The following is a 23,214-nucleotide window of genomic DNA, read 5'->3' as shown; positions in this document are numbered from 1 at the left end:
GGAAATGAGAAGCAGGATTCGGCCTACGCAAACAAAAAACAGGAACCGGGATTATTAGAAGACTTACAGACACTTTCTTTCTCTGAAAACACACTGAGGTAATCAGGTATCATGCATAGCTTAACTAGAGGAAGAAAAAAAAAAAACATCCGGTCTAATACATCCCAGAGCACCTTGATTCATAATATTTACAGTAACACTCTGTGACGAAGAGCAGACCTGTTTTGCATTCTCCAGCAAAATCTCTTTCATTTATCTGCCACGTTTCCTGTGTGGTTAAACAGCGCTATCCAGAGAACATCTTCTGTCTGGACAGACACCTCTAGACATGGTCAAGATCTTTAACTACTGTGTTATGACTTTATTCATGTTCTTCATCCTTAAAGGGCAAGTGTAGCATAACATACACTTTTTATTAGCTTTCTGTGTGCTGTAGCAGCAGATATTTGCTAGTTAAACATTTCTTAAGTTTGCACATGTGTGTGTATATCTCTATGTGTGTTACTTACGTTACTGGACTCTCCGGTGGGTTTCTCTGAAACGGCACATTTCCACAGGCCTCTGGCACTCTTCCACTTGCGTACGCTGCAGAGAGTGGGCTGATTCAGCTCGGCACAAAACTGACGCAAACAAACACAAAGCACAGCTGATTAGGAGTGAAAAATGATAGTTACACTTCCTTATGGGGACTCCCCCTGTAAGCAGTATTGGTCAATAAAATGCAGTCTGATTTAGCAATTTCGATTTAAAGGAGAAGTTCACTTCCAGAACAGCAATTTACAGATAATTTACTCACCTCCTTGTCATCCAAGATGTTCATGTCTTTCTGTCTTCAGTCGTAAAAAATTATGGTTTTTGAGGAAAACATTTCAGGATTTTTCTCCATATAATGGACCTCATTGGTGCCTCGATTTTGAACTTCCAAAATGTAGTTTAAATGCAGCTTTAAAAGGCTCTAAATGATCCCAGCTGAGGAAGAACAGTTTTATCTAGCAAAACGATTGGTCATTTTTATCGAAAAATAAAAATTTGTATACTTTATAAGCACAAAAGCTTGAGTAGCACAGGCTCTGGGATGCACGTCCACGACGCTATGAATCATGTCTAAGTTCATCGTCTGTGTACTCCGGCTCAAAAAGGTAGAGTTTGGCGTATTTTCTCCTACAACTTCAGAATCGTCTGACATCATTGTAAACAGCGTTTGACTTACTTGCACTTCCTTAGTCTTTGCGCGTTCACTTTGTAAACTAGGGATGTCACAATACTCAATATAATATTGAATCGTTTGGTACAACATTCACAGTTCAGTACATGCTTGTAAAATGCGGTTTTGCATTTAAATAATCTCGTTTTATTTCTCTCGAAATTTGCTGTGTGCGCCCGCGATTTCACATGCTGGGATGAGGAAACGCTTCCCTGCTAATATTTGAAAAAGCAACACGCAGAGCATCTTCCCTTCTAATGAAATGCAATGATAAGCCTTTCTAAACTTCTTGTCCAACAAAAGAGAACATTATAACTTATTTTTGCTTCACAGCATCAGTTGAGTGTTTGAAATAACTTTCTTTTGTGATCTGATGTGGATTCTTATCATAGAATGAGGCAGACAATAAATTCTATACTGTGTCGATTAGCAATGGCTTACAAATATACTTAATCATTATGAAAATACCCGAGATGGCTTGAAGAACACAGATAAACCATATATTATTGCAGACGAGTGTTTATTGTCTTTACATTTCATCATTCAAAACGTTTAACGTTATATCTTGTTTTTATTCAGTTACAGCAATAGTGATGCCTGTATCCATATTAGAGATTTCCTGGCTGGAATATCATCAGTTTTATCTCTCTGACGCATATGTGGATTTTCTGCTCGAGGGCGCCCTCTGGCTTCCAGTATGAATGAAACCCATCCTATTTTGCATATTTTGCATCTCAAAAGAAATATTAAGCAGACATATAATAATCCACGCTTTTTCCAGTGTACAGAGGTTTACAGGAGTATTTTGTTGTTAATTAGATGCAAAAAAAAAAAAAAAAAAAAACACTGATGTGGCAAGCTATCAGAACCGAACCGAAAACCGTGGTTAAAAACCGAGGTACGTATTGAACCGTGGACTAACTGTATTGTTGCATCCCTATTGTAAACACTGGGTCTGTGGTTCCGCCTACGTTCCACGTGACCTTTCGACGTGATTCAATAGTAAGTAGCATCGTGGACACGCATCCCAGAGCCTGTGCTACACAAACTTTTGTGCTTAAAAAGTATACAATTTTCTATTTTCCGAAAAAATGGCCGATCATTTTGCTAGATAAGACCCTTCTTCCTCGGCTGGGATCGTTTAGAGCCTTTTGAAGCGGCATTTAAACTACATTTTGGAAGTTCAAAATCAGGGCATCAGTGAAGTCCATTATAAAATCCTGAAATGCTTTCCTCAAAAACCATAATTTCTTTACGACTGAAGACAGAAAGACATGAACATCTTGGATGACAAGGGGGTGAGTAAATTATTTGTGAATTGTTGTTCTAGAAGTGGACTAATCCTTTAAGTCATTTTATTTCATGATTCATCTCATCTACCATCTCTTAGCATCTTTAACAGTCTGTGGAAAGACACATAAATGCCACTTCTAAAGTGCTTTGCCACCTTTGCAGTGTAAAATTGGCATTATACACTGTCAGAAAAAAGATGCAGTTCTGTCACTGGGGCGGTACCCTAAGTACAAAAGTGAAAAGGTACAAATATGTGCTTTTAAAGTACCAATATTTACTTTCAAAGAACTAAACTGTACTTTTAATGCACTAATGTGTACTGTTTAGGGGTAGGTAAGGTACGGGTGGCACAGTAGCCGGGTGCTCTGGTTTCCTCCACAATCCAAAGACGTGCAGTATAGGTGAACTGGACAATAAATTGACAGTAGTGCATGAATGTGTGTGAATGAGTGAGTGCGTCCCAGCACTGTGATTGCATGAGTGCACTCTCAGGGCTGGGTTGTGTCAGGAAGGGCATCCGGTGTACAACATGTGCCAAACCGGCTGTGCGGATCATTCCGCTGTGGTGACCCCTGATAAAGGGAGCAAGCCGAAGGAGAGAGAGGGGTAGGTAAGGTACCTTTGCATTTTCATACATTAGGGTACCACCCTAGCACCAGAACTGTACCGAGTACAGTAATCAAGAAAAAAAAAAAAAACTCCATTAATTTTTTTCAATTGATTTTTTAAGATACACAATATTACTGTTTTTACTGAATTTTCATTAAATAAGAAGTTGAATTTGTGTTTGATAACCACAGTACATTACTCATGATGCTGTACATTAAATTCCACCAATCAGAGAGTCACTGCTAGTAAATCACAACAAAGGAGATCGCAGGGAATGCCCATAAAGCAGTTTGGGATGAGTATGATTTTTAATTTTTTTTTTTTTTTTTTAAGTCTCTTATGTACATCAGAGTTCAATTTACTTGATCAGAAATACAGAAAAAAGGCATATTCTAAAATATTATGGCAATTTCAAATAACAGTTTTCTGCTTTAATACACTTTCAAATATAATTTATTTCTGTGATGCAAAGCTGAATTTTTTAGCATCATTAATCCAGTCTTTACTGTCACATGATCCATCAGAAATCATAATAATGATCAATGTTAGAAACAGTTGTGTTGCTTAATATATATGTTTTTGGAACCTGTGATTCTTTAAAGAAAAAAAGTTAACAAGAACAGCATTTATTCAAAATAGAAATCACTTATCAATTCAACACATTCTTGCTGAATAAAATATTAATTTCTTTCAAAGAAAGTAAGAAATAAAAAAATTACTGACCCCAAACTTTAAACGGTTATTGTTGAAAACGTTTTTTATTTAAATAAACACTGCTCAGCTTTTTAAATTTTAATTCAAAGAATCATGAAAAAAGTATTATAAATAAAATATTAAGCAGCAAAAATGGTTTCCAACATAGATAATTAATCATCATGTTAGAATGATTTCTGAAGGATCATGTGACACTGAAGACTGAAGTAATGATGCTGAAAATTCAGCTTTGATCACAGGAATAAATTATATTTACAAGTATATTAAAATAGAAAACCACTACTTTAAATTGCAATAATATTTCGCAATATAACAGTTTTTTTCTGTATTTTTAATCAAATAAACGCAGCCTTGATGAGCAAAAAAGACTGTAACTCTGAACCACAAAACCAGTCATAAGGGTCAATTTTTGGAAATTGAGATATATACATCATCTGAAAGCTGAATAAATATGTTTTGCATTGATGTGTGGACAATATTTGGCCAAGATACACCAATTTGAAAATCTGGAAAAAAATTTGGAATCTTAAAGTAAAAAAATAAAAATAAATAAATATTGAGAAAAATCGCCATTAAAGTAGTCCAAATGAAGTTCTTAGCAATGCATATTACTAATCAAAAAATAAGTTTTGATATATTTACAGTAGGAAATTGACAAAATATCTTCATAGAACATGATCTTTACTTAATATCCCAATGATTTTTGGCATAAAAGAAAAATCGATAATTTTGACCCATACAGTGTTTTTTTGGCTATTGCTACAAATACACCCGTGCTACCCAAGACTGGTTTTGTGGTCCAAGGTCACATTTGATAAGCTGTATGTATGAGTTGATTAAAGTTTATATGTGAGCCTAAATAAATCTGTTTATCTGTTTTGTTCATCATTTCAAAGATGAATGAGACTTATGCAGTTGTGGCTGAACACCTCAATCAAATTATTTCGAATCATTACTGTGTGCTTTTCAAAGGGTTTAGGGTCATTTCCCTTTTGGAGGACAAAAAGAAACAACTTTCTGATGCTGAGTTTTACCAAAACCTTGGTAGGTTTGCAAACACATCTGTGAATCTTCTAGCAAACCCAACCTGGCATTATTCTAGCAAAGAGTACGTGCCGAGTGTGTCCGCAGGAGCTGGGAAATCTGATAACTACATCTGACATTCCCATTACCACCGACCCCCCCAGTCCTGTTCTATAATTAACCAGAAGAGTTTCCTGCAGGGTACCAGGGGACGGAGCCAGAGCTTCAACAGAAACAACACTATCATCAGCTGATCTGTAAAGAGTGCCGGAGGAATGCAGGCTCAACAAACCTCTCCACTGAAGTCAAAACAAACCAAAACTTAAACAAATCCCTCAGAAAATCCCAAATCCAGCTGCCAAACATGTGTCTGCTCTGGGTCTTAACTTGTGGGTTCTGCTGGAGATCCTGCTTTCCAGTAAATTTGTATATAGCACAATGACGGACAGGTGTCCAAGAGTTACTGTAACTGAAGACAGCTGATGACACTCAACTTTGGCATTGTGTTCATCAGAGGTTTGGTACAATGTAATTTACATTGTGAGAGATAACTGGGCAAAGCAATCGACCAGTGGATTCCCAGACACGATGATGATGATGATGACGATGATGATGAAGGAGATGATGGTGAGCACTAGTGAACGTAAACGTCTGTTTACATTAAAAGCAGTCACTCTTAAACTCTGACCACAGCACAAATAACACTCCTAGCTATAAAATGTGTTTTAATAGTCAAAGTATTGGTGCAAAACACACTACCAATGATCCCGAGGAGAGATCCATAAGAGAAAAAGTGTTATTGGTTTATAAATATTTATTATTATGTATATTTATTTAAGTATTATTATAAATATTTACATATCTACATTTCTAAATATAAATGTAGCATTTATAAAAAATAAAATTTAGTTTATTTTCTGTTTTTTTTTTTTTTTTAGTTTTAGTAATAAATTTAATTTATTTTTATTTCCGTTATAATGATTTTTGCACTTATTCAGTACTTTAATACCAACTTAAAAACTATTTTATTTCAGTTAGTTGTAAAGGTGACAATCCTATTCATTTATTTATTTTATTTTTTTAAATTTTTACATTTTTTAAGTTTACATTTTTCATTTAATACATCATTTAAATTTTATTTTAGTAAAAAATATAGTGAACATTATTATCAGGACTGGAGAGAAGTTGATGTTACCAAAAAATAAATAAATAGATTAAAAATAATTTAAAAATAAAATAAAATAAGCAGGAATTGGTCAAGGCCTTGTGAAAAAATTTTATTGAAATATTCTCCCTACAAAATATTGCTTTATATCCCAACACTTAGCAATAAGTTTTACATACATATTTTTATAAAAAAGATAAAAACTCTTTTTTTTGGTTTGTTGTTCAAAATGAAATGGTTAGTTCATTCACTCCAGAAAAAAATGTATTTCATATGTATTCATATTTCATAACATCAGATTTCAATTCATATGTATTGTAATGCAAAATGTTATCATTTTACAATTTTATAAACATTTTTGAAATTTTATAATTGGTTAGTTTGGTTCATGACTTTTTTTTAAAATTTATAATAAGATTTTATTAAAGTTTTTTTCCTAAAAATAAATAAAAAATAAATAATAATAATAATAATTATTAATAATATACATATATACATATATATATATATATTATATATATATATTTTTTTTATTATTATTGTTCGCAATTAATTGTTTGACAGCCCTACTATTCATATCAATAATTTTAGTACTGCATGAAATATATTTATAACCTGCATCTTTTTTTAAGTAAATGTGGCGTTTCAACTGACACAAGTGCATGAGAGTGATTCAGTAAATCATATTCGGAGATACTTTGGGGATTTTTTCTGATAACGACTGATAGGCTGGAATCATAATATTTATATATTACTCAGAGAGACCATGCAATTACAGTCTAAATATAAAAATATTTATGGCGTCTCTGAGTCATTTGTTCTTTATTCCACCCACATATTGACCTCAACCAAGACACAAGGATCGATACTGTTTTTAAACCCTTAGAAAGACAAAGAAAGATCTACAACAGATATGTAGCAAATGCAGAGAATGCACAGCTTCACTGCACACCTGACTGTCAGTTTCCATGAGAGCACGCAGTGCAATATTATGATCTAACTGAGAGAAAGAGAAATAAACGGAAAAACTGAGTAAGAAGAGAAGAAAGACTCAGAAGTGTGAGTGCTGTTCTTTCAAGGGTTTTTTAGCGAGAGCTCCAGTTTGTCCGCTAATAAACTTGATGACTCACAGCTCTGCCGTCTGAAGGAAGTCGCTTTGGTCATGAGGAGTTTTGTGGAAATATGCATTTATAGCAGAGAAACGACTAAACCACAAACTCCATGGAAACCAAGACAAGCCATAAACAAACAGACTAACAATCACTCCACGTTCTTCAGATCTACATCTAAGCGTTGTGGCTTTTTGTCCAAGCCTATAAACTTTGAGGAGATCTATATGCCAGTATACTCTACAGAAACTTTCAGCAGACCTATACACTATAAAACTCACCCTATTTTCTAAATACGTGTTATATTGTGAACAATTCATCCGTATATACACTACCAGTCAAAAGTTTTTGAACTGTAACAATTTTTTGTTTTTTAAAGACGTCTCTTCTGCTCACCAAGCCTGCATTTATTCGATCCAAAGTACAGCAAAAACAGTTATATTTTTAAATATTTTTACTATTTAAAATAACTGCTTTCTACTTGAATATATTTTAAAATTAAATGTATTTCTGTGATCAAATCTGAATTTTCAAAATCATTACTCCAGTCTTCAGTGTCACATGATCCTTCAGAAATCAGTCTAATATGCTGATTATTCTTGTTATCAACAAGTGTTTTTGAGCATTCTTTGATGATTAGAAAGACCCAAAGATCATCATTTATCAGAAATAAAAAGGTTTTGTATCATTATACACACACATATATATATATATATATGCGGTTTACAGTGAATTTATAACAAGGGGTGTTGTTAGGCACTTCGCGAAGCAAAATAAAACAGAGCAATAAAGTGTAAAGTGTAATGATATTAATAAAAACATTATTCTTCCGCCAAACAATGTTGTTCCTCAGAAACGGTTGTGGTTGCAACAAAGTGCAGAGTGGTTGCTGAGCAACACACAGATGTAAACAAAGTTGTGTTTTTACTTTTTTTTTTACGCTTTACATGTTACCCTTAGAAGATATCATCAGGAAACATGGTGTTAGCTTTCACTGTTATGGTGATGATACTCAGCTCTATATTTTTTCGTGGCCCGGCGAAACATACCAATTTGAAAACCTAACGGATTGTGTAGTTGAGATAAAAAAAAAACTGGATGACGAGTAATTTCTTACTGCTAAATTCTGAAAAAACAGAGGTGTTAATTATTGGACCTAAAACCTCTGCGTGTAATAACCTAAAACACTGTCTAATACTTGATGGCTGTTCTGTCAATTCTTCGTCATCAGTTAGGAACCTAGGTGTGCTATTTGATAGCAATCTTAAAAAATATATCTAAATTACGACCTATGCTGTCAATGTCAAATGCTGAAACATTAATTCATGCATTTATGACCTCAAGGTTAGATTATTGTAATGCTTTACTGGGTGGTTGTTTTGCACACTTAATAAACAAACTCCAGCTGGTCCAAAATGCAGCAGCTAGAGTTCTTACTAGAACCAAAAAGTATGATCACATTAGCCCAGTTCTATCAACATTGCACTGGCTCCCTATTAAACATCCTATAGATTTTAAAATCTTGCTAATTACTTATAAAGCCCTAAATGGTTTAGCTCCTCAGTACTTGAGCGAGCTCTTATCGCATTATAGTCCCTCACGTCCGCTGCGTTCTCAAAACTCTGGCAATTTGATAATACCTAGAATATCAAAATCAACTGCGGGCGGCAGATCATTTTCTTATCTAGCGCCCAAACTCTGGAACAATCTACCCAACACTGCTCGGGACGCAGACACACTCTGCCACATATAAAATGCACTTAAAATAAGAATGTAGCAAAAAAAGTAAGATGATGGTTTTGCCCAGGCTGTGGCCTACAACTAAGCTACAGACTATCAAAACAAGAATGAGGCCTTAACTATGTCCCAGCTTATCATTAAACAAGAAATATATGTTGAAATATAAATAATTCCCTGTCTTTCAAGTCATAACATTATTCAGAAGTGTCAGCATTCCATGCACACTGTCTGGACTTCTATAATTTCCCAAAAGATTTCTAAACAGAGTCCAGAGAGACATTCAGAAGCAAAAGCCATTTCATTCTGGGCCAGAAGTCAGAGAAGTGCGCCTTTCCATCTCTGTCCGTCCAGTCAGCACTTGCAAAAGCAGTCTAGAGGAAAGAACATCATGTCGGGTTCACTGCGGCATAACAGCAGCAAACAGCAGCGCTGTTAAAATCACTCATTCACGCCCCATATGTCTCACGGCTACACCATAATAGCATCCAGAAGAAAGAGGAGAATGCAAAGAGAATGAATGAACATAAACAGAGGATAGTTAATGGTTAATTGTCAGACACTTATCTAAAGCATTCTAAGCATATCTTAATTGCTTCGCTGTTTATATCTAAAAAACATCTTCATTTTTTAAACTGAATGATTAAATTACTGCGCAGTTACATGAAAGTTGCCCTCAGCTTGGTGCCATTGATAACAGTTACTCATGTCGCCTCAAATAGCCTATTCTCATTAAAACATAATTATTTTAGGTCACACTGTTATTGATAATCGCTGTCAGTGCATATGCCACTTCACAGAGATAATTGCCCTGGACCTCAAGGGCCCAATGGTGATCAGGTTCATAGCTCGTACGCTGCAGGGATTTAACCAGCAACCTTCCAGTCACCAGGCCTAAGTTTAAACCACTATGCCACACCAAATAAACAAGGTGTGTCCCAGAAAAGACAAGCTGAAGAGCTCTCTACTCTGCAGTGAGGGAAACAGAACAGAAATAGAGTGCGGGTGAAAGAGGAGACGGGAGATATATGGGTTGACTCTGCTCTAGTCCTCTCACTGACAAACTGCTGCTCTGCTAACCTACTTTACCAGTCTATTCCCAGCATCAGGGAGTGTGGCGAAGACCTCCAACACAACACACACCGTGCTGTGTGTACATGGTCATGCTAGCACAGATGAGAAGGACATTGCACATAAAAATAACATCTTAAAATAGAAGAGAATCATGATTTTAGTAGGTTAGGATGAAAATAGAAGAGAGGGAGGTTGAAAGTAAAAAACTATAGAGAGATATGGGCTTATCACACTTGATGTTAGGCTCGAGTTCTCCTTTGTAGTCCTGAATTATCTTTCACGCTTCATTCTGTTCATACTTTCAAGACTGTAAACACAGAGTTTACCTTTATATTTTCATATTTGTGTGGTTAACAACACTGACTAGATGAGCAAGTAAGCGAACATGACACCTGATATTAACTGTCACTCATGTCACCTCAAATGTCAATAGAGTCCCACCGGGCTGCTGGCACACATTTTCAGTGCAAAAGCCTCTAAATCCATCTGACGTATTTCTTTAAAGGGGTCATCGGATGCCCATTTTCCACAAGTTGATATGATTCTTTAGGGTCTTAATGAAAAGTCTATAATATACTTTGGTTAAAAATTCTCAGTGGTTGTGTAAAACAACTCCCTTTTTACCTTGTCAAAATGAGCTCTGCAAAAATCATCCCATTCTGGTCGAGGCTGCTTTAAATGTTAATGAGCTCTGCTCGCCCCACCCCTCTCTTCTCTCTGTGGAGTGACGAGCCTGTTTATTTAGCTGCATTTAGCCACATTTAGCTGCTAAACTTGCTAACTAGCACATTATTAAGAAAGGTGATTGCAGAGATTCTTAAAAACCCCTTATACTCACTTCTGCTGTAGGTAAAGCTGGATCACGAATTATTTATGCGAACACAGACGCATTTACGTAGATCGAGAGGCACATTCACTTCACAAGCAAACTTAATCCACTGCATTTCTTTCTGGCTACATTGAATAGATTTCTATGTAAGTACTGGTACTTCTGATTGGGCTGAGGCTGGAATTTAGCGAGTTTGAAGTAAAAGTATTTGATGGATGTATACTATGTGTCAGGAGCACTCACTCAGTATCATTATCTCATTTTTGACCGAGATGGCTTTTAGCTGGTTTTGCATCTGAACTCTTTATATGCCATAGAGATTTGTCTTCATTTAACAGTGATGAACCATTTAAAGGTAGGGTAAATGATTTCAGAAGGGCTAGTATTAGCAGGTAAGCTTTGAAAGCATAAATCCCACCCTCCTTGCAAATCACTCTCCAAAGCCACACCTCCTTTAAAACACATGAACATGCACAGGCAGACCAGAGGCTAACCAGCGACAAGATGAGAGACACTATGGGTGAAGGGCTGAATGCAACACTGTCAGATTACCTTATTAAGATTCAAATTGCAGTTTCAATGCTGCTTCAAAGGGCTCTACATAATCCCAGCTGAGGAACAAAGGTCTTATCTAGCGAAAATATTGTATATTATAATGTATATATTATTTATATTTATATTACTTATATACTTTTTAACCTCATAAGCTTGACCTCATACATTACGTAGTTGGAAAGGTCATGTGTGATGCAGGTGGACCCAGTGTTTACAAAGCAAACGTGCAAAGAAAGTCAAAAGCCTTTTACAAAAAAAAGGTAAAACAACAATGCTGGATGATTTTTTTAGTTAGAGTTGGAGAAGAAAAATTCACAGATCAAAAAAAAATAGCCAAATGACATGAAAGTCCACTGTATGGAGAAAAATGTTCATATGAAGTTTGGTGTAGAATGAACATGTTTAGGTTAGTATAAAACATGTCATTTTCTGTTGCCAGCAAGTGGCGCTATGATTATATATTTAATTATTTTGGCAGAATATTGATCTTCAGATGTGTTCAGGCCAGGACTCTTATCAAACACGTGAATTTTGAGGCAGATCGGACATTGTATGGCTGAGCTACAACACCTATTCCCATGGCGAAACACTGAACTTTGTCAGGCCGCCACAGACACACCCTTTAATGAAAACCTACGATCTTCACAAGCTAACATTGCAAACGCCTTTAGATTAGACCAGGGGTCACCAAACTTGTTCCTGGAGGGCTGGTGTCCTGCATAGTTTACCTCTAACTTTCCTCAACACACCTGACTGGAAGATTCAAGTATACCTAGTAAGACCTTGATTAGCTGGTTCAGGTGTGTTTGATTAGGGTTGGAGCTAAACTCTGCAGGGACACCAGTCCTCCAAATTGTCACCACTTTTGGCATCTGTGCAAAGTTTTATGATTTTTAGAGCATGTTTAGGCCCTCAAAAATGTGATTTATTTTGGAGAATAAGAATCATCATCTGAGCAATTCCAATAGGGTTCTTGGTTGATTAACAACCTCATAGATTACAGTAAGTCTGTCTTTACCAGTTTATAAATTATTGCTAAAAAAAAACAATTCCCCAATGGAGAACATTTATGAGATTTTTACCTCCGGAAACATACAGGGCCAGATTTACTAACATCTTACGACAGCGCAAACCGTCTTTTGGTGTTAAAATAGTACTCCCTGCTGAAAAAAACAGCTAAAATCAGCCTAAGCTGGTTGGCTGGTTTTAGCTGGTCAACCAGCCTGGTCTTAGCTGGTCAGCAGGCTGGTTTTAGAGGGGTTTTGGCCACTTCCTTAGCCTGTCAGGCTGGGAGACCAGCTGGAACAACCAGCTAAAACCAGCTACTTCCAGCTTAAACCAGCCAACCAGCCTAGGTTTTTCAGCAGATCAGGATTTACTGAAGACATGCAGTGAAGAATTAGTGCTGAAAAAGTGTGGACATTGTCCAGGAGTTATTGTCGCGCCTGACTTTATGCATTTGTAGGAGTTTCTTTTTCAGACACAAAATTTATGGGAGAAGATCATTAAGATGAATCACGCAATGTGATTTACTAACCTTTGCGCTCATCAAATTACTGGGATTTGCGCCATTATTTTAATGGAAAAAAATATGCCTCAAAGCAGGTGGTAATTTGCGCTGCTCATAGTAGATCACGATGATCATTATGGAAATGATCCAACTGTGACTGTGTTCTTTAATTGTTGCATTGTCAGAAAATCACACACAGAAATTTCCCCTCCCATTGGTGCTTTTATGTAACTGCGCTCTAGCGCTAATTTGCCTTGTTTAGTAAATCTGACCCATAATTACTCTCTATTCTGACATTTGGTCTATGTAATTGTCAGTTAAAAAGTCTTTAACAGCTGGAATTAAGTTTTCTGTAACATTTGGACTGCCAAACTGTGTCAAACTGCCAAAATTCCAAAACACTGTTCTTTTCTAGAATTAGTTTGAAACAATGTTGCATCAATTCGTTCTTCAATTTTAAATAAATTTAAGCACTAAACCACACAAATTTAACAAGGCGGATCAGATGGTTCTTTATAAAGACACAGTGTACAAGTACAGCTTGTGAGGCACTAGTGTGTAACAGTGTGCTGAAAGGAAGAGGTGTGTGTGGAAATGTAACACTACCTTGTCTAGAGCCTCCCGATCGGCCAAGTCTTGAACCGCTAGCAGCTTAATGCTGGAAAGAGAGAGAGAGAGAAAAAACAAGGCATGTGATATTTAGTCATAATACACTATTACATAAATGCACAGTAATTGGATATTAGGATCAGTTTAATTAACATTAAGAATAGATGGCACATATTCAAGGTACAAACAGATCAATGTTTAACAAACAATCATCAGCTGCCTGCTTTTAAATCAGCCTGCCAGCACTTTCACCTCCTGCCGTGTGGCGGATCCCTTCAGCATAAATTATATATTATATCTTGCAAACATAATATGAAACTCAAGGTGACGACAGTACAGGTAATGACAATGCTCTGAAAGCAATGTTGATGTTTTCATCTCTAATAACCGCTGAGCTGTTTGTTTTGGAAAGTAATTCTCCTCAAGTAATATAATACAGCAAACAGCAGATGGTTATGTGAATATTACAGTAATAATTTCTCAACACAAACACAAGCAGAAAGGTCAAAGCTGTGCTTTTCATTACGTGAGTGTGTGAAGATGACGTATGATTTGCTGTCTTGAGAATCTGCCATTGAAAACCTCACACTGATCAAATCCTAATCCAAATATGATCTCATTGTCTAAGATGATTACACCGTGGTCCTCCGGGAGTAATGCTAACAGAATGATCAGGAAGGTCAGCTCCATTACCGGACAGGCAGACACACCTTTGACAACGTCAAGAACTGCCTTTCCTCAGGACCAGCCAAATGTCTCTGCCCTGGCAAAATGAGAACAACATGCCCAGGTTTTGTTTCATGCCATAAGGACTACACAAAACTTTCCAGGACACACTTTGGCCGTTCAACCCATTTTTGTTATTTTTTATCTAAATAAAAGCCTTTTTTAGAATCTGCTGTGCCCAGGACAGTGTTGTTTTAGAATTATTATAGTATTTTCTAATATATTGAATTAGATTTTATTTTTACATTTTTAATTTTCATTTAATTTATCTTAAGTTTTCTTTTCTAAATAATCTTTAAACATTATATTTAAAAAAACGATAGCATAATAATTAATTTAATTAATCTTTGTTAATGTTAATAAAACTATACAACTGTCCATTCTTTGTTCATGTCAGCTCAGATCCATTAAATAATATTAACAAATACAATTTTGGATTTTTATAATCTATAAATGTTGGATTCAAAATTAAAGGGGACATCGGATGCAAAATTCACTTTTACATGATGTTTGCATATAAATGTGTCTTAGCAGTGTGTGGACACACCAACCCTATAATGATAAAAAAAAATAAAAAAAAACATTCACTCTAGGGCTGTCACTAATGATTATTTTGGTAATTGAGTAATCTGTAGATTATTCTGACGATTAATTGAGTAATAATTACAATTAACTGTTTTTGTAGTAATAAAAATAGACTTAAGTGAACTATAGCCTTTAAAATGAGCATGTAATCATATGGTTTTATTGAACAAAACTGTTAAAATACAATAGACCTAACGTACATTACGCATTACAACAAATGTTATTACACTTTACTGCGAGATCTAATCCTAGTTTAATATTGACCCAACAACATTTAATTCAAATGTCCACATAATCTTTAATATTTGGCCATTTCTTTATGATAGAAAAGCTACAGCCACTGTAATTTCTCAAATATGTGGACATCAAAATGTGTAAACTCACATATTGAGGATGATAATGTTGTATTCTTCTGTGTTTGTGTAGGTTTATAAATGATTTACCTTACAAATCTGACGAAATGGTGCACGTTGCGTGCCCAGATGAACGTTATAACAAACTTAAACTCACAACAATATGCAGTGATGGAGTTTGAGACACTCCACACATGTAACATTAAAGGGGTCATCAGATGGCCATTTTCCACAAGTTGATATGATTCTTTAGAGTCTTAATGAAAAGTCTATAATATACTTTGGTTAAAAATTCTCAATGGTTGTGTAAAACAACTTTTTTACAGTGTCAAAATGAGCTCTGCAAAAATCATCTTATTCTAAGGGGATTATTCCTTTAAATGCAAATGAGCTCTGCTCGCCCGCCCCCCTCTCTTCTCTCTGTGGAGCGACAAGCCTGTTTACTTTATCTGTATTTAGCCGCTAAACTTGATAACTATCACATTATTAGGAACAGTGATTACAGAGATTCATTAAAAAAAAAAAAAAAAAAAAAAAAAAAAAAAATCCTTATACTCACTTTTGCTGTAGGAGAAGTTGGATCACGAACGATTTGCACAAGATTAGACACATTTATGTAGATTGGGAGGTGCATTTCCTTCACAAACAAACGTAAATCCACTGCATCTTTAGCAGCTCAGATGTCGGGAGAAAATGGCGACCACTATGTTCATTATTGCATCCAGCAACACAACACCTCAATCGCTCAATCAGAAATATTCTTGTCTACCTTACATCCCTGCTCCGGCATCAAAACAATGGCAAACGGACTGTTACAGCTGATTTAAGGCGGGTCTGAGGCAAGACGCTCATGTCAATCAACTATGACGCCACACCGACAGGCATCTGAGAATGGCTTGATTTGAAAAAGGGAATATTATTTTTTGACAGATTATTTAAAAAACCACTGCATGGATTTTTATCATTATAGGGTAGATGTATATATACACTGCCAACACACATTAATGTTCAAACAACAGTGAACTTTGCATCCGATGACCCCTTTAAATGATAACAGTTTGTGGAGCAGCATTTACCGTGAATGGAGCCACTCTGAGATACATGTAGTAACCTACATGCATTTAAATAATTAAAGCTCATATATTAAACCTGCATCACATATATTTATTTAACTGAATAGTAGTGTTTGTGAATTCTTAATAGCATTATGCTTTATTATGTTTTTGAAATGGGTTTAATATGTGGAATGCACCACTTCCGGTATTTTGCTGATTACTCAACACGGGCAACATGCAATCAAAAATTAAAAAAAAAAAAAAAAAAATCGAGAACTCGAATAGAATCAAGGAATCGTTCCAGGCCCTGGCCACAGCCACTGATGGACTGTCCTGTATTTGCATATTTCCACACTCAGCCAGTTGTATGTTGTCCGCCATTTTTTGCGCACTGTGATTTGTAGTTGGATGTAAAAGTGAACATCAGAGACCATTAAGGACGCAGTAGATCAGTTTTGTTTTTGATGGTAACGTGCTACCAAATACACAAAAACAAACAGCAGAGAGGGGCAGTTGAGCAGGGATCATTATCATTTAAAGAGACATGCACCGAATCAGCTCATTGTGAACCGAGCTGTTTTTAACAAGGTAAAAAGGGTGTTGTTTTTCACGACCTTTGAGGAATTTTAACCAAAGTATGTTGCAGACATTTCATGCAGACTCTAAAGAATCATACCATCTCGTGAAAAAAAATGTGCATCCTATGTCCCCTATGTCCGAGAAACTTTGAGTTTCTCGGAATATTAACACCACAGCATAATGAGCAGTTTTCTCAATATTTCAAGATACTCTTTACAGAAGTTTTTAGAAAGACCTGCTAAACACCCATTCCCACTCCAGCATTCCCTGTAACTGCTTTGCTCATCGCTCATGAATATTCAAGAGCAGACGGCACGGCCGACTGAAAATCTGCTCACGGTGAATGACAGGAAATGCTTAGAATTCAGGCATGATGACGCAGTTCAGTTCCACTGACACCCAAATCACAATATGAATGACATGCTGGTAAGCAGCCGAGTGTATAAGACATACACATTCATATTCTATTCCAACAAACATCACTGCAGTGAAGTAAAATTTCATTTTGACCTCTTGTGAGGTGAACTGGAAAAAATGTAAGCCATCCTCTCTACAGGGATGTTTATCTACACTGGAGCTTTACAACTTCAAACTGGAGCCACAAAGTCGACGTGAAAGAGAAGAGCTCAGAGAGCAACTATAAACACAAATCAATTATACTATACTGTCAGGAAGAACAGAACAGTCCTGCAGGCTTTCCCAGAGTTCACTGCACACGCTTCATTACACAGCAAAACACACAAGTGCAAGATTTAGCTGAAAGGAGCCACTTTTTCAATGTTAAAATGCCTTATTCCTACCACAACTAATAGAGTCCTCTATAGAGAGCTGTAGGAATGATGAATTTGTGTAGCCTAAAACCCAGAAACAAAATGCATTTTAGCACTTTTGGTTTCATTGCTCTGAATTCAGGGTTTTTTTGAATGGGTATTTGGTTAAATGCCTGAAATAAGGTCTGTAAGGTTTTATTGGCTTTTTATTGAGGGAATCAGGCTGATGTGAGCAAAATACATCATGCAGTCCATTTCCAGTCAATCTGTGTATTTTTGCCCCATACTAAAAATAGCTCCAAGTGAAACCAGTCAGAGCAAAATCATGTTGTGCGTCTGATGACGTCCTGAATGAGTTAATGTTTTAAGTGAATGGGTTGAGCGAATCAGTCAATGACTCACTCAAAAAGACTTGCTTCCACCTACTGATGTAACAATGTAACCTGCAGAAAGTGTCATAGAAATATCAAAATGTCGAACTCTGAAAGCTGATAGACTTAAAATGAAATCTATTGTAAAACTGTTTCTGTGCTCTATTATTTTGAGTATCCCGATCAGCCTGACACAGCAACAGTGACTCAACCACTGCCGTGATTTTTGGGGCGGGACAACCTGTTTTTAGACCAATGGGAGACAGAGGAAGGGGTTCATAAAACCTGACTGATTTGTGCAATTCTGATGTTACAGGTGCAGAAATTACACTCTTCACTTTATCTCTAATAATAAAACCTTCCTGGTCCTGGGTCACTAGTCGAGGTGCAGTGAAAGAGAAACGGTTCAAGACACAAAGCAATATTCCAGGGAGAATCCATCCTCATTTTCCAGCCAATGCTAAAACCGATTACACAAATCCTGTTTAGAGAACAAACAGTCAGACAGACAACACCCTGTTCCCTCATAGGTGAGCACACACTGTGTGTTATAAAACTCTCTAATGTTTTCAAACCTTGACCAGTTATCAAACTCGGATCAATAAACGTTAACACTGAAAAACAAGCAGCTGCTCATTCGTAAAATAATGATGATGATAAAATCTCATAAACATTAATAGACATAAAACACACAGTGAAATGATTACATAAGCACCACAGACATCATCCTTAATGATTATGATCCCTCACGTGTAGTAAACAAACGGCGTATGCTTTGTCTATGCAAATCTGATTCATGAGGGAATAAATACCTACAGTATATATTTTATGGTTTTATTTTTGATTTAGTAAAATGACTTTTCTTTTGTTTTTGCATGACATAACTATTCATTATATATAGGGCTGAATGATTCCTCAAGTAACTTGAGTAACTCAAATACAAAAAATCCGAGGCAAAATTCACGGGCCATTATTACTGACGCACAAACCGATAAGCGCTGGACATATTTAAGACGTAAATTAATGGTGGTTAGTTATGATGTGCCCAAGTTAGCTATGTTTTGTTAAAGTGCTCCTATTATGCCTTTTCAAAAATTATCTTTCATGCAGTGTGTCATGTAGCTGTATGTGAACATAAACTATCTGCAAAGTTGTGAAGTCAACAGTGTATGATAAATAAAGTTATTTTTCTATCAAAAAAAGAGTCGGCTCACAATAGCCTGAACGAGTCATCAGGAATTCGAATCTTATTCTGTTACGGCCATATGTCACGAAGTAACACATTTGCATAATGTCCGCCCACGTTCTACGTCGCGAACAATTTGCCCGCCCACAAACGGTAAAATTTCCATGTGGTTTACTTCATGTCGAGAAGACGCTGTATCCTATGCTGTGGGAGTAAATTTGTTTCATATTCACTTTCGAAAGATGAATCTACAAAGAATCAGTGGTTAACATTATTTTTTTCAACAACACCTCAGCAGTACAATTCCAATCTTGTGTTGTGTTCCCATCATTTTACTGACGACTGCTTTTCCAATCTCGGGGAGTACAACGCGGGATTCACCAAATGCTTGCTCTTAAAAGAGTTTCGTTCTTGAATGAATCACCCGTTAAATGATTCAGTTCAATCGTAATGACTCACTTAACAGTGACTTGCTGCGACCTACTGGTGGTTTTGATTTCACATTTGAAGCATCTTCATTTTAAAAATACATGTAAATACCAGTATTCAATGTTTTGTTTAAAATAACAAAATATTATTTATGCATTTGTAACTGCAAGTCTGAGTCCTCTGAGCTGAATTAAACATCTAAATGCCTCAATTTCTTGACTTGCGCCTTTGTTTTAGGTTGTAATGTTTACCTTTTTCTAAAGTAATGTGAAATTGATTTTATATTATATAATATATATATATATGTGTGTGTGTGTGTGTGTGTGTGTGTGTAATTTGGCATATGAATGCATTAAATGGGTTTAGTTTTCATGTTTATTAATGTATGCAATTCATTTTTCTAAAAAGGAAACAAATTAGTTGTTTATTTTAAGAGACATATCTTATTTTCTCTTATATATTTAGTATTGCTCTTTAATAAAGAAAATGGCTTCTCTGATTACTCGATTAATCGATGGAATAATCGGTAGAATACTCGATTACCAAAATAATCGATAGCTACAGCCCTAATTATATATCATAACTTGTCTATTAATATAATTTCAGCAGGGGTGTTTCCTCTGAGGAGCCAAGGGAGGTAGTGTCTCCTCAAAAACTTTGAATGAGAAAAAAAAAAAAAATAAAAAAAAGTAGCACAAAAATAAAATAAAGCCAATATTACAAAGTGCATAAATCACTTGTTTTTCTAAAGAAAACACTGTCCAACAGCAACACCAGAAGGTAAAGATACAGCAGGAGTCTGCGTCCCTCTCGCCTCCCCTGAGCCCACTGAGTTTTAACAGACCGCCTAAAGTGTGCAGTGGGTTTGGTGGGGGGTAATTAAGAATGAATGGGGGGAAAGTCACGTGAGAGGAGGCAATGCCTCCATCATGATATGATTAGAATTGACTGGTTATGATCGGCTGAGATTGGTTCATGCAATAAATCCCGCCTCTTATGTGCATGCACGTTCTGCATTCATGAATCAGTCTGAATGAACAATATAATGGCCGTTAATGGGAAGACTCATTTAAAAAGTAAGTAAACAACTCACGCCTTTAGGTATAACCTCTTTGTTATGTCAAAATAAGACTTGAAATTGCATGAAAACATGATCTGAGGTAGTTTTAGTGAGTAATGAATCTCCATGTTTGTGACCAATATTTACCAAGCTTTGATGACTGATGATCCAAAAAAATTAAAAAATATTTAACTATTAAAAAGAATAGCTCAACATAAGTTCACAATTATAATATAATGTTTAAATTGTAACTGCCTTGAGTTATTATTTTAATATAAAATGCTTAAAAACACTAACTTGATGAGACTGGTTTTAATAAATAGATCACTGATTACATTGTTGATTTAAAAATATAAAATAGATGTTTTGTTTTTCTTTTCTAATAGTGTAAACCAAGAAAATGTGACTGGGACATGAATTTACATTTAATTAAAAAAAAAAAAAAAAGTTGAGGACATTGTCTCCTCATTTCAGAACAATATTTTTTAGCTTTGATTTGCACATTTATTAGTTAATGGTAAATGGACATTAAACAAATAATAAATGTTGTTTGGTACTGTTAATTATTAGTTCAAGTTATCTATTGCATTAATTGATCTTCATACATAGAACGTCATTGCTAAGTGTTACCAAGGCAATTTTCCTTTCACTTAAACGAGTCTTCATGTAGTTTTACATGACCATGTGTCACCGGCTCCCTGACCTTTGAATTAAATGAATGCGTTTCACTTCTGAGCCGTCTATGTAAACACCTTCTTTGCATGTGAAATGAGAAACAATGCTTACTGAACTTCCAGTTTCCTCCTTTATTACTTCACTCTGACTGGAAGCCCTGATTAAGTTGCAGGCACTGTATACTGGTCAGAAACCCAATCCAACTTTGAAACAAGATGCAAATGCCTAAAAGCAAAAGCACTAATACTGTTTGTAGAGTGAAGAACATGTAAGAAGAATATCTAGAAGGTCTCCGTCTCTGCTTTTTTTTTTTTAATCAAATGAACTAGGACTTACTGATGCATTTTATTTGCTTAAAAAGGATAGTTTAGCATTAATCATTTGCTTTGTGTGTCATGATGTCAAACACCTGTAAATCAAAGTTGTGGATTTCCACAAGAGTTTCCAAGAAGGAAATCCAACATCAAGTGGTTCTCCATTGCATTCTTCCAAGAAGGAAATTGGAAAATCTGACTTTGTGTTCAACAGAAAGCAGTATTTGATATCAAAGTATCAATTAAACCCACAAACATAACAAACAAATATGTTGTGAGGAAGTATATGGCATGAAAAAGAGAATCTACTGTGGATTAGCATGCAGTAACAAAGCCTGTGTTAACCAGAGGAGGAACATAAACCAGTATCACTGCTGTGTGACCTGAAACAGACTATTCAGCAATTAAACACCACCAAGTTCTTCATTATCTGGCTACAATCTCCTCACATTTCATCATTAATCTGTATGGCATTGTGATGTGATTACACTGAATGAGAGATTTGGCGGCATAACTCAAACTCAACTGTCTAATAGGCAAGATAAAACACATTGGTCTTCAATTTAGCTGATGCGTTTTTTTTTTTTTTTTTTTTTGATTACAGTATTCTAGATTCTTATCATTAAAATAAAAATCATAGATGTGTTCAGTTTTGAATGGTGGTATTATGAACTAAATATACATAGAATCTAAAATTAATATCTTAAAATATAGCTGCAGGCAGCGATTACTGGGGCACTTTAGGGCATTTAAGCACATATGAAAAAAAGACATTATTTAGCAAGCCTGTAACCACCTAAATCAATGATTAAAAAACATTTTTGGCAAATCCAGGTAATTCACTATAAATACGATGTTTTTTAAAGGTTATGACTGTTATAGCACCTATAGGTCTGATCTCCTTAAAACTTTGCACACTTCACAATTTCTCTAGTAAGTTTCATCTGTGTGTGAAGGCACAGCGCAAATTCATGAATGAATGTTTAGAAGTGAAGTAAACTTCAGCGGATTTCCCCTGCTCAGGGAAAAGGGAACAATGAATACTGTGTAGGGACCATCGTCAATCGGAACACAGTTGTGCACGGAGCTCACTTCTAACGATCTGGTGATCTGAATCAGGGGTGTTAACTAAGAGTCGCTCGGCTCGGCTAATGTCCTGTGCACTGTGCACCCTCTCCTCCCCATCATGAGTAGACACGCCCCTTACTGCTGATTGGCTACAAGTTTGCTTTGACAAACGACTCAGTTTTCTAAAGAGTTTTTGAAAAAATATGTACCCCACCTTTACAGGAGAAGTCCACCTCCAGAACAACAATTTACAAATAATTGACTCACCCCCTTGTCATTCAAGATGTTCATGTCTTTCTGTCTTCAGTCGTAAAGAAATGATGGTTTGTGAGGAAATCATTTCAGGATTTTTCTTCATATGATGGACTTCAGTTGTGCCCCCAATTTTGAACGTCCAAAATGTAGTTTAAATGCAGCTTCAAATGGCTCTAAACGATCCCAGCCGAGGAAGAAGGGTCTTATCTAGCGAAACGATCGGTCATTTTTTTGTTTTCAGAAATAAAAATGTGTATACTTTTTAAGCACAAAAGCTTGTGTAGCACAGGTTCTGGCATGCGCGTTCACGACGTACTATTGAATCATGTCGAAAGGTCACGTCGAACGTAGGTGGAA

The 23,214-nt window shown here is 35.9% G+C and overlaps 1 protein-coding gene across 2 annotated transcripts in view; it reads right to left on the bottom strand.

The window, feature by feature from the left end:
- Nucleotides 1-23,214, bottom strand: part of eepd1 (endonuclease/exonuclease/phosphatase family domain containing 1) — a 44,541-nt gene that overhangs the window by 7,618 nt on the left and 13,709 nt on the right. For both annotated transcript variants that reach the window (XM_051136297.1, XM_051136298.1), the window contains exons 2-3: nt 13,429-13,480; nt 510-620 (exon numbers count right to left, since the gene is read on the bottom strand). In XM_051136297.1, coding sequence (XP_050992254.1) covers nt 510-620; nt 13,429-13,480 — 163 coding nt within the window. The remainder of the gene's footprint in view (nt 1-509; nt 621-13,428; nt 13,481-23,214) is intronic.

This window comes from Labeo rohita, chromosome 19, assembly GCF_022985175.1.
Source record: "Labeo rohita strain BAU-BD-2019 chromosome 19, IGBB_LRoh.1.0, whole genome shotgun sequence".
Taxonomy (NCBI): Eukaryota; Metazoa; Chordata; class Actinopteri; order Cypriniformes; family Cyprinidae; genus Labeo; species Labeo rohita.
Note: the sequence above shows the minus strand (reverse complement) of the source record. Positions and strands in the feature narration are given on the sequence as shown.